This window comes from Corylus avellana, chromosome ca1, assembly GCF_901000735.1.
Source record: "Corylus avellana chromosome ca1, CavTom2PMs-1.0".
Lineage (NCBI taxonomy): Eukaryota > Viridiplantae > Streptophyta > Magnoliopsida > Fagales > Betulaceae > Corylus > Corylus avellana.
The window spans coordinates 44,963,347-44,976,635 of record NC_081541.1 but is presented as its reverse complement, the minus strand read 5'-3'; the positions used below and the strand labels follow the sequence as shown (position 1 = coordinate 44,976,635).

Genomic DNA, 13,289 nt, shown 5'->3' with positions numbered 1-13,289 from the left:
ATTGAGATTCATTGCAGAATTCAAATCTTCGAACCTATGCCCTAATGTGTACCTAACCACTTTTTTATCATTTCTCTCACATATAGAAGGTAGATCAATTTAATAAGTTTTAGCTTCAAACACGACTCTTATGAATCTCTTAAAGAATTGTCTTTGACTTTTAGTTGGTGATTATCTAGATAGGTGTTTGTGCGGAGGAAATGTATTTTCTAGGATGGGAAGCCATAAACTATTAGTCAGCTACTGATCACTCGTGTGATGCACAAAACCCAGAAGGGAAAACTAATAATTATAAAGCATTAGAAGTTATTTTTCTTTTAATAAAATAACTAAGAGTTATAATTATATTTTTACTCTAAAATTAAAAGCTTGAGCAAACATATAGTACTTTCTGAAAGCAGCTAGAAGTGCAGAACCTACCAAGATATTGGTTTTTATTTATTCGATTCAATAAAAGAAAAATATTTTTACAAATTACCTGGTTAAATTAATTGGTATATATAACAAGATAATGCTTTGCATGTATTCGATTCATGAATGGAATGAATATTTTGTTACGTTATTTAAAAAATTTAAATGATAAAATAAGGTCAAATCTTGACCATAAAATGAATCTTCTGGATTTTTTCTAATTAATCTTCTGGATTTTAAGTTGTCCGAATTTGGTGCCTTGACAGCTTTGGGCTAGGTTGTGTAAAATACTGCTGGAGAAACGTAATAGGTTATTATATATATATATATATATATATATATATATATTTCAAACAAGAATATTATATTTTGTAAAGTTATCTATACTTAAGCATTTTAGATCAAGGAAAAGCTAGATGTTCATGATTCGTGACTTTTGAAAATATGATAAATTTTCAATTGATTGACTTGTCTTTTGTTTAGGGTCATGAGATTTTTATAAGAATTTTTATAAATTACTATATGATTCTTAGATCTCCTGATCAAAAAAAAAAAAAAAAAAAGGTTCATACATCTCTTCCAACTATTGAACTCACGATCAATGCTTATTTTACTTCACAATAAATTTTGCATTACAGGAGGGATGATGTACAAGATTCTTAATTGGGGGAGAAGGAACTCATCTCTCTCCCTCTTTGTCTTCCTCTGCAGCCACTTTCTCTCCGTTGGAAAGGCCTTAAGCTATTTAGTGATATATGCGGAAGCTATCCTCAACGTTTCTTGTATTTGCGTTCACAAACTGCAAAAAAATAAAGGAAAATGCATGATGACACAAACAAATTAATGCTCATAAAAAGAATGCATGGGGTGAGCTGACAGTACTACATCGATAAAGTGGAATAGAAGTCTTGTGTATGGCATTACTTGGATAAGAATTCTAGTGTTCTCAGAGCTATTTTCTGTTTTCTTTTGTGTCGTTAGAGTTTTCTCTTCCCCATTCGTTAATTTTCTCTCTTGTTGCATTACCTTGTTCTTTCAATCTTCAATTTCTGCTTACTATAACACATTGTCAAAACAATCCTAATTCTACTTAGCGTCAATTTGATATGCTCTGCCCCTTGGTTTTACATATCCAATATATTTTTCATGCTCAACCATTAATTTTGTTGAGTCCTCATAATTCAAAGATAATGCTCTCTCTTCCATTTTAAAATTTTTCTGTAGTCATAGTTTAAAGTTGAGTATACTGACCTCCAAATATAACTCTTGCTTTGTTGCATTCACTCTTACATAACCAAATTCAGCAATCCTACGTAGACTCCAGCTATTCCCCTGTGCATGAACATGAACAAGTAATTTGAAAGTTTATTTATCAAAGTACAAGTACATAATTGAGTAGAAATCAATATTGAATGAAATAACAAATGAAAGTACGCATATTATCCAATGGTGATTTTTACTATCATGTCAAGGAGTGAGCACTTGAGAGCGTGTAGCATTTCTCAATCGAGTATAGATATGAAGAGAGAGAGAGAGAGAGAGAGAGAGAGAGGGGAGCTACTTACATCAGTTGTGAAGCTGTCCAAGGTGAAGCCAGCCATGCCAATAACTGCCTGCACTGGGGCACTGTAATTGCTGTTGTCATAGGTGTCAACCCCATTTACGTCTTTAGTAGGCATTGCCTTACATTCTCCTTTGTAAACAGAGCAAGTTCTTTCATAATTATGAACATGACCAAAGAAAGCCAGATCGACCTAGTTGAAGTTCCCAACATTACAATTAAGAAACCAACAGAAAGTTGTCGATCAGATCAGTTCGATAATTCAACAAGAGTGTTACAATTTAATTTAAATGATTAAATTCATCTTTTCTAAGTTTTTGGGATACGTGATAATTTAACATGGTGTCAAATCTAAAGTCCTAAGTTCGAACCATATTTCCATCATTCATTTTCTGAGCTTTTAAAATAAATGGTAATTTAACACGGAGGACTTTACCTTGTACTCAAGTAGTAATGGTTCCACGGCATCTACAAATAGCGGATTGACGCTAGTGTTTGCATTTGAAGAAGTATACATGGGTCTGTGCCTGCAATATTTGGTGAATCTTCTAATATTAGTACATATCTTTAGCATTGTATATCAACAGATCATCAATATGAATTAAGGCAGCACTTATAAGTCTACTAGACTAACTTTGGGAAGTGACCAAAACATGATATAGATCATATATTTCAGCTTATCAATATTCTAACCTTTCAATTTATCAGAGTTTTATGTCTTATGGAATTTTATATAAGACCCATATTTTTATCTCACTATTATTTTGCCTTTTTGATGTGGCGGTGCCAATCATGAATTAGCCTTTATTAAAAATTAAAATTAAAAATTAAGGATAGATTGGCACTGAAACATCAACAAGGTAAGATAGTGGTGAGATAAAAATGTGGTCTCTAACATTACTCAATTCTAAATTAATTATTTTCTTTCCTTTTTCTGCTTCATTTTGGAAGTGAGCGCTCAACGTATACTCACCCCATAAAAATCAACCATGGAGTTTTTGATCGATTGACTGAAGTCATGTCCTCTTCCATCCATTGATACTGAATCAGTGCAGTAATGCCCCATGCCATAAGTCAAAAAAAGATATATGAAATCAAATAATAATAGAAACCCCTTTGAAAGATGGACTAATTACCTGCTCAGAATTAACTGACCAATCATGCTCGGTTGAAATTACTGTGAAGTGAACAGTTGCTTGTTCTATGGAATACCATGGCTTATCCTTTGCTGGAGTTGGCATTGGAAAATAAGTCTCATAAGGAACTCCACATTCTCCACCCGAGTCAGGAGTTATATATACTGATCCCGAGTCTACATAGTCCCTGAGAAAAATAAAATAAAAGAATAAAAGTTTAATCTATCATGACTAGAGGAAAATTTTCAGTTTCATTGATATTGCAGACATAGTTAATGCTTTTCCTGAGTCGTTACATAGAGACGCTAATAGCTAGCGTTTACACAATTTAATACAATTTTGAATATCAAAATCTTTTCCATTTAATTAATCAAATATAATCCCGAGTACACTACCAAGAATTTATTAGAGTAGATGTGGCTAGCTAATGCTTTGAAAACTATAACTCGGAAAGATATTGTCAATTAATTTATGCATGATGGAAATATTTTGAAGAGATTGCTGAAGTATATACACTGAAGAAATTAATTTACCTCTCATGGTTTCCAATTGCAGTCATGTAGGAAACTTGGGAAGCAACTGGTTTGATTTGTTGCAGGAAAAAGTCCCATTCTACTAAGAATCCTGTTGCGTAGCTTATGTCTCCAATATGGAAAACAGAGTCCACATTTACAGAGTTCACTTCATCGGTCACAGCTTTAATCACCGCGAGAGATCCGGGCTATACTTTGAGAGTGCGTTTGAAAAAAATAGCAGTTTAAAAACCTTAAAACAGTTAACTGTATTTTTAAAAATCACGTTTTCATTAACTGCATTTTGAAATTTTTATAATTAATATGTATACTTGAATAAATCCTATACCTGAATGTAGTGTTCGTCTGAAGAATCAAGAGGAGCCTTTCCCATATCACCATATGCAATAAAGTAGAGTTCATCTGATCCTCCAGCAGGTGGGGTACGGAATTGGATTTGATCACTCCAGCCAACTGAATCACTGCATTATAAGTATAATGTCACCTGTTTTAGCTGCTGCATAATTATAAGTGCAATGTGTTTTGATCAAGTTTATTTATTTGCCAAGGTCAGTAATTAAGGAAGATGCAATAATGCCTTCCATATCTGTAGGAGAAGTTGCTTGAAGGATGAAGTCCTGTCATCACTGCTGTATGAATGAATCCAGGATCATGCCACCCGAAGTCTTTGGCTGGACTTGGTAGATCCGAGCCTATAATCAGTAATTGGAGGGACGTTGATAAGAAAAATGTTATTGATTAGATTATTAGAATGACATGACAGTGAAAATCAGCCGTCATTCCAATTGTAATAAATTATGGGAAGAGAGAGATAGAACTCACTGCTGCACATATTATCCTGTGTAAATGTACTAACTACCGAAGTTTGTGACATGCCATCTACATATTGGACTTGTTGAGGTTGCTCATCCCCACTAACCCACGTTAATCTCATCTGCACCCACAAGCCACCATCATACGTGTTAGTAGACTGTTATACAGCTGCTGATTTTTATCACCACATCATCAAACTGTATTACAGTAAAAATGCTACTTACTGATGTGGCGGATGAATCTATGCTTGAGAGATGTCCATAGAGTGGCATTTTTGGATTGGTAAAATCCAAAGGATTGGACCTAGTCAGAATGCAAGGTGTGTCGAATCCACCTGCGAAGAACACAAACTCGATGTCGGTTCTTATGTTAATCACGTGAAATGTCAAGGAACCACTGCAAGTAGACACCAAGCATTTGCCGAGCAAACGTTCCTGGCATTCACTCTTCGTGCAATTCAGATAGTCTGGATCATTGCTCACGTACTGCGCCTGCAATTTTCATCACCATATATCTTATTTTACAAGTCTATTTTATTTTATTACGAATGTGTTTTTCATTTCGATTTCGCAAACCAAAAGTGCGATACAAAACCAAATTGCAAAAAATAGACCGTTTGGGTGTGCATTTTTAAAAAAATTACAATTTGAAAACGTAAAAAATCTGGGTTTTCAAATCTCACACTTTGAAATCACTCTACATCTCTCACAGCTCTACAGGCTGATTTTGCTCAACAACTTCAACTCTCTCAAAAAACAGGTGTACAGTCAAAGCAGTCCCACACCCACCTCCACTTCTCACTCCTAATAATCCTCCCTCTCTCCTTCAATAACAAACTTCAAATACAACTCTCTTTTTAAGCAACATCCTCAATCACAATCAAATTTCCTTCCCTAAAGATAAGGCAAGCTAGAGCTCCCTAAAGGTCCAAAAATGGCTTCTCTCTTTATGGTTTCCTGTAAACTTTTTCTCTTCATAATTCTTTCTTTCTCTTTCAACCAATTCTTCTTTGTCACATCCACTGAATACGAAGTTGGTGGCGACCATGGCTGGGTTGTTCCCAAGCCTAAGGACGACCAAATGTACAACCAGTGGGCTTCCAAAAACAGGTTCATCGTTAATGACACTATTCGTAAGTATCATAATATTTCAAAGGAACTATTTTCAATAATCTCACCTGCTAAATTACCAGTTATCTCAAAAGCTTAAGCTGATAAGAAAAAATAAATTTAATCACTTAATCAATACTTTAACATCACCCGATAGATTTTTTTGTATTTTTTCTTTTTTAAGATATGTTGCTGGTTATCATGAATTTTTCAGAATTCAAGTACAAGAAAGATTCGGTTTTGGTGGTGACTAAGGAGGAGTACGACAAGTGCCATTCAGCTCATCCTCTATTCTTCTCCAACAACAATGACAGTGTCTACATATTGGACCGACCGGGCTTGTTCTATTTCATCAGTGGGGTTGCCGGACACTGCCAGAGAGGACAGAAGATGGTCATCAAAGTTCTGGAGCCAGCAAACCCGCCACAATCGGCGGCTAACGACAACACGACAACAACGAATAAGAGTGGTCCAGTTGATCAGATGCCTCCCATTTCTTCTCCACTTATCGTGTCGTTCATGGTGTCTTTCTTTGCGGTTCTTTTCCTTTGACTCTAATGCTAGCTAGTTCTTAGGCATTAATTTATTTCCACTTTTGTTTTTCCTTGTTCGAGTTAGTGATGATCATTACACACCGAACATGAGACTAGATTTATGTTCCATTATGAGATTGTTTTTTATTATGAAAGTTGGATTATTATTTTGATCGGATGATACACATTATTAGTAAGAGTAATGCTATTTAAGCTATACAACTCTCATACAACTTTCAATATAATGTTTATATGGCAATCATATAAGAGTAATGATTCACAACACGCTGCACGCCCAGTTAATTTTTTTTTTTTTTAATATTCATGCACGCGTAGCTAATTTTTATTTTTATTTTTTTAATATTCATGCACGCCCAGCGTGCTGTTTGTCATCACCCATCATATAATAATGCACTAATTAAATAAGATTTTAATATGTGTAATTCTATTGGTCATAATTTTAAGTCATTGAGTTAGAGATCTCTACTTTAACAATAGTTTGTAATTCGATTGTTTTATGTGTAGAGTGGTAGAATTTTATTTTATTTTTTGACATGTTCACAAAAGGGAAAGATGAGGAAGAATTCGAACTAATGACTTCCGTTTCATAAGGTGTGGTTCACAGCCGATTAACCGATTGAATTTAATTTAGAATATTAACTAAATAATTAAATCAACATTTTCTAAAAAATTTTATAAACTTAAACTTTTGAGATAATTAATAATATTTTAATAAATATTACATATATATCTGTAAGTTAAATATCATCGAATGGCTAGATATCAATTGTTTAATTGAATAAATTGGACAATCAATTATATATATTATACATGGTATGTAGATGAGAAGACCACAAGGAATGTACTCTATTTTTTTTTTTTTGAAGAAGGAATGTACTCTATAAGATGGAATGATACAACATATTTATATAAATGAAGGTCGTACTCAATTGGTTACGTCTCTTTTTTTTTTTTCTTAAGGAAAAGTATTCAATCCTTAATTAATTAAGTCTTCCATTATAATATCAATTTCTTTTATGGCATACAGCCTAACAAATTATTATAAAATCTTAAACTTATAATAGCTAATTAAATTTAATAATTTAATTAATACTTCAACACAAATTCCATTTCCAAATATACAGCAAAACAGGCAGGTGGGATGTCATTCCATTTTTCATTTAGGCTCCATTTACTTCGACGTAAAATGGTTTCCATCGGAAAATATTTTCAGGAAAGCCATTTTTCCTGAAAATATTTTATATCGAAAACATTTTACGGCGTTTACCGTGCACACGGAAAATAATTTTTTTTTAATATATTTTTTTTCCAATAAGGTCCCCGCCGGGACCTGCACAGGACTTGTTCGAGACCCCACACGGACCTGCCCGGGACCCCGCCGGGACTTGATTGGGACCTCGCTAGGATCTGCCCGGGACTTGACCGGGACCCGCTCGAGACTTGCCGGGGACCCTGTCGGAACCTGCCCAGGACTTGACCGGGATTTGACCGGGATTTGACCAGGACCAGATCGGGACTTGCCCGGGACCCTGCCAGGACCTGCTCGGAACTTGACCGGGACCCACCCGGGACTTGCCCAGGACCCTCTTGGGACTTACCCGGGACCTCGCCGGGGCTTGACCGAAACCCCCCCGGGACCCTGCCGGGACTTGACCAGGACCCAACCGGGACTTACTCGGGACCCCGCTAGGACCTACCCGAGGCCTCGACAGGACTTGACTGGGACCCGCCAGGGACCCAACCGGGCAAGTCCCAGGCGGGTCCCGGTCAAATCCCGGGCGGGTCCTGGCCGGGTCTCGGGCGAGTCCCGGTCAAGTCCCACGCGGGTCACGGGCAAGTCCCGATCAGGTCCTGGTCAAGTCCTAGGCGGATCCCGGTCAAGTCCCGGGCAGGTCCCAGCATGGTCCCAGGTGGGTCCCGGGCGAGTCCCTGTCAAGTCCGGGACGAGTCCCAGTCAGGTCCCGGGCAGGTCACAGGCATGTCCCGATCAGGTCTCGAGTGGGTCCCGGTCAAGTCCTGGGCAGGTCCCGACGGGGTCTCGGGTGGGTCCTAGGCGGGTCCCGGCGAGGTCCCGGGCGGGTTTCGGTCAAGTCTCGGGCAGGTCCGGTCAGGTCCCGGGCGGGTCCCGGTCAGGTCCGGTGGGGTCCCGGGCGGGTCCTAGGTGGGTCCTGGGCGAGTCCCGATCAAGTCCCAACGAAGTTCTGAGCGGGTCTTGGCAAGGTCCATCGATTTAAAAATGAGATGCTCATAGTAAACCATAAACTATTTTCCAAAAATTAAAGAGAAATTTTTGGTCAAAAGAAAAATATTTTCCGTTGACCACTATTTTACGTCGAAGTAAACACCGTAAAATGTGAAAATCATTTTCTGAAAACCATTTTACGTCGAAGTAAACGGATCCTTATTTTCTTTCTAACTTTAAAGTTCAAAATGGGATTTACCTTGACAGGATATTGGCACAGAAGAGGAAGACCACTAAGGTCACCAGTCTGTAGATAATAAGCCTCACTCAATGGACAATCTGTGACGCTGCATTTATATATATACAGAAGAAAATGTCTTTATAATAATAATAATAAAAGTAATATATAATTTGGAAATATATAGCTAGGTTGCTTACTATGAAGAAGAAGGTGAAATCATGGCAATCCAGTGGCTACTTGAAGGGATTAAAACTCCACTAACGGTAACCGTGAGAAATTCTTCATTTGAGATGGAGGAGTTTGGATTAACACTAATTTCGAGATGAGGGTTTGGATCATGGCAATTCAGCAACTTCCTTCTGTTTAGAACACGAAACTCCGAGATACAAGTGTGATCATGGTGGTCGGAAAATGAGATGGCGGCCAAAGGATGCAAAGATGATGATGAAGTAGAAGAAGAAGAAGAAGCAAGAATAGTAATGGCAATGAGTAAGAAGAACAACAGTTTAAGGAAGCAAGAAGAGAAAGAGCCAAAAGAAGCCATAGAAATAAACTGAAAAGCTCTAATTTGGTATGATTCTGTGGTTTCCAAGTTTTCTCTCTAGGGAAGTTTGGCAAATCATATATATATATATATGTATATATATATAGATGAGAATATGGAAAGGATATTGTATTTATAAAGTAATTAAAGCTACGTGCACATGCAGGAAATGCATATTTGGGCTAATATTAGCTAGGGAAGTTTGCTTTCCTTAATAGCTGTAGAATTAGGTGACTTGTTTTCACAAGTCTTACCGTGGACCCCAACTTTTTATGTCTTCATTTATTTCTCACTTGCCTATACAGAGGCAAAGTATATGGCAACAGTAGAGGCAGTGAAAGAAGCAATTTGGCTCAGAGGTTTAGTTAGTGATCTGGGTTTGCAATAGGATGAGAGTGTTGTATTTTGTGATAGCCTGAGCACAATACATTTGACCAAAAATCAAATGTATCATGAGAGGACCAAACACATTGATGTCAGATATCATTTTCTTCGGGAGGTCGTGACACAAGGTGATATCATAGTGAAGAAAATTGCTACAGCGGAAAATCCAGCGAATATGTTGACTAAGCCACTTCCGATTCTCAAGTTCAAGCATTGCTTGGACTTGATTGGTGTTTGTAGTTTGTAATTACCCTTAGTGGTGTTGGAGGAGACGTCTTGAGGAGATTTGAGTTGAAGACTTGATGAAATTCAAGTTAAGGTGGAGATTTGTCAGAATTAGGTGACTTGTTTTCACAAGTCTTATCGTAGACCCCAACCTTTTATGTTTTCATTTATTTCTCACTTGCCTAAGTGTCTCTCATTCATTAAGCTTCTTCCAGAAGCTTTGACAAAATGCCTTCATTGTTGAAGCCATTCAATCATTAAGGGCATGCAGCAACTTTAGTTAAAAAAAGAGAGAAAGAAGAGCTGAAGTTGCCGAGAGAGAGAGAGACTTGTGTTGCAAAGAGAAGAAGAGATACACCATTTTTCTTCAATTTGATCTCACGTTTGGAGTGCTGAAAAGCTTAGAGAATTTTAGATAATATTTTTTCTTTTGTATCTAATTCTCTTTTGAGTGAGATTGGGGCTTTTGGGTTTGAATGGTTTTATTCGTATTACTTTTTGTACTCTACTCTTTTGTTAGTGAATTTCTCCTGGATCGTCTCCGCCAGTGAATATAGGCTTGTTAAGCCGAACCACTTAAATCTTGGTGTCTTGTGTGATTGTGTTATTTTTCTATTCTGTACTTTTCTACTTCTTTGGTGATCTTGAAATTTGCATTTGTCACAACAATAGCTTCATGGGAAGGATCTTTATGTGAGCCTCAACTTTTGTTTTTTGACTCATTTTTTGGTATCACCTGAAATGTGTATGTTTCCTATAAAAATTGATTAATTAAGCATTTAAAGTAAGAGGTTTTATTTGGTTTATTTATTGATAAATCCATCCTAAGAAGAAGAGCGTGCTTGCCCATGCGATTTCCCCTTTTTAGGCCTCATTTGTGCTCGCGTAAAATACTTTCGGAAATTTTTTTTTTTTTTTTTTTTTTTTTTTTTGGTATTTAGTATGGCATAAAATATTGGTCAACTATAAAATGTTTTCAATTGACCAATAAAACATAACCTTCATGAGACATCAAAAGGTTTACACTTTTCATCTGCATAACCCATTTCTCATCGCTCTCCCAAATATTCGGGAGGACTATTGTGAGAGGGCCCTTTATAGGGCCTAGCTGCTCGAACACTTGTTCAAGTAGGTGAACTCTATAAGGACCCTCTCACAATTACCTGCCAAAAATATGGATAGAAAATTGCATTAATGGATCTCCATTCGACTTCCGAAGACCTTCTATATTGCTTGTACACTTCTCCTCTACAGCTCCTCTTTACTATCTTCCTCTTCCTCACAGCTTCTCAGACTATATGAAAATATAACGGATATTTGTTACTTTTCCATACGAAACACTATAAAATATTTTTTTTAAATTAATTTCAGCGAAAAATATTTTACCCCCAAAACAAACTAGCCTTGAACAAAATTGGATAGTAAATTTGATTGAGATCTTACGAAATCATTAATGTCCCTGATCTCTCCTTCGCAATTAAACACACGCATTAATTAGCCAATTCTTTCTCCTTTTTTTTTTTTTTTTTTTCAAATATCTTAACCTTCTTCGAATTATCTTTGACTTTAAAATTGAATTATTATTAAGAGAAAGGAATAATTATGTGTCGGGCATATTCTTCCACACGTAATGTGAATGAGATGCCTAGAGTCCCCTCGTACGTAGAGGATATTGTCTTTGACTTTTTGGGTAATCATGTAGGGAATTTATTTTTCATTTTTTAAGTATATTGTAGGGAAGTTTAATTAACCATCTAGGATAAAGCACAGAAATGTTATTTATATTAGTGAGAATAGTAGCAAAATAGAATTTGAATTATGAGACTTAACGAGTATTAAATTATCACTTATCAAGAGAAAAAGAATAAATTTACTCATTTAATGAATACTTTAACATCTAGAATATTTTAATTGAAATGATGATAATCTGTAGAGTTAAGGTTCGAACTCAAGACTCGGTTATAATACCATATTAAATTATCAATTATCCAAAAAAAAAAAATTAAAGTAATAAAAAATGATAAATTTAATCATTTAATACTTTAACAATATGTTCCAACTTCTATTAGTTCTATAGGATTTAATAGAAAGTACCAAAATGGTTATTAACAAATTACAATTTTACATTAATTAATTCACCTAAAATCTTAAAAATTTTGATATGTAAGTGTTAGCAACAATTTTTCTTAGATTTTTTTTTTTTTAAAAAAAAAAAAAATGAGGGAAGTAAGTTACTTTTTGCTTCTCTATTCAAATAAACTCCATAACATCTTCTCTTATTATTTTCCTGTATCATTTAAATATTATTTCAAATCAATCCTAGGGAAAAAGATCGAGAGAGAAACGAGAAATTTTTATTTTTTTTAAATAAAGTAAGGGTAAGGGAAGTTAAAGTGCTACGCGATCCTGTGTATACTTAAGCTTTGTTTGGCTTTTTCTTGGTTCGCAAAACACCATTGAAGTCCAATGTATATGAGTTTTTAGAAATTTTCTAAACATTTATGGAAGTGAATGAAATTTAGAGAGTATGTTGTTTATAGCTTTAAATTTTATTTTATTTTATTTTTTCTTTTGCAAAAAGATTGAAAAATGCCAATTGAAACATATATCCAACCACCAAAAGGCCCATAAGACTCGTCTATCCCGAGTCCTTCAAAGAGCCCATGGTGGCTCGGGACTAGCCCATTCTGAATACCCCTAATCTTCAGAATTGATTTGGACACTTACTTAGTGTATTCCAAGTGTTTGGTGCTGCTTCCAGAAGCCCACATAAAAAGAGATCTAGGGCTCTTCAACTAGAGATGTAATAAGAGTCTAAGACCATCACTTCACTTGAGCTTCAAATTCATTCCCCTATTAGTTTTTGGTTTAGTCGTCAATCCTTATGCACAACAGCAAGCCCAAAGAGTGGCAAGCCAACAAATTTAAGGAAAGCATTGAAAAATGCTTAGGGTACTTCAATTTTTGTTCGAAACTCTTTAGAGCACTAGCAGCCAATGCCTTATATGTCATTCACTTCCCTATATTTAGGAAAATTTTCAAAAAAAAAAAACACAACCACATCAAAAGCCCTACATTTAATCTATACCAAAGAGTATCTAGTATCTACAGTGTTTTCCAATTCCCAATAGATACTTAATGCTTTATTAAATTATAAACAAATCATTCTCTCTCCTCGCTCCTTCACACGTCCCAACAATTCTCTCTCGTCTCTCATTGGTTGCAATGATAAAAAGAAATAGTATCTAAATCATATAAGGAAAAATAAGGAAATCTATTGTGAAGAGTTTTTTTATAGGGAATCAAAAAAAAAAATTATTCCCTAAATTGAAAAAAAAATGGTTGGAAAGTTGCTGCTAGTGGGTTTAGGCCTCATATTTAGTAATACAGTTAGGTCTGCCTTGGAGACCCATGACATCGGTCTCATGGCTAGAGACAGCCTGATCATGGGTCTCAATGTTCAGGAACTCACGACTAGGTCAAAACCAGTGCCCAAACAAAGAGGAAAAGACGAGTTGGTTAGCAATGTCGGAGCGTGTGTGAAGGTAGCAACAGAGGAGGTGGGCCAAATTGGTGGAGTGGAAACCTTAGTGCCG

The 13,289-nt window shown here is 35.9% G+C and overlaps 2 protein-coding genes across 2 annotated transcripts; one reads left to right on the top strand and one right to left on the bottom strand.

Annotated features, from left to right (window-relative positions):
* Positions 1-1,156: 1,156 nt before the first annotated feature.
* On the bottom strand, positions 1,157-9,084 carry LOC132173312 (probable inactive purple acid phosphatase 27). The gene is made up of 13 exons (XM_059584773.1): positions 8,738-9,084; positions 8,559-8,646; positions 4,679-4,945; positions 4,464-4,575; positions 4,219-4,333; positions 3,970-4,102; positions 3,642-3,829; positions 3,109-3,295; positions 2,946-3,013; positions 2,409-2,499; positions 1,977-2,165; positions 1,663-1,743; positions 1,157-1,210 (listed from the first exon to the last, which is right to left on the bottom strand). The coding sequence occupies exons 1-13, from the start codon at positions 9,082-9,084 to the stop codon at positions 1,157-1,159; spliced, it is 1,920 nt and encodes a 639-aa protein (XP_059440756.1).
* LOC132168061 (early nodulin-like protein 5) lies at positions 5,388-6,173 on the top strand. The gene is made up of 2 exons (XM_059579130.1): positions 5,388-5,586; positions 5,778-6,173. Exons 1-2 carry the CDS (start codon positions 5,388-5,390, stop codon positions 6,113-6,115), a joined length of 537 nt encoding a protein of 178 aa, XP_059435113.1. The 3' UTR covers positions 6,116-6,173.
* Positions 9,085-13,289: the final 4,205 nt, after the last annotated feature.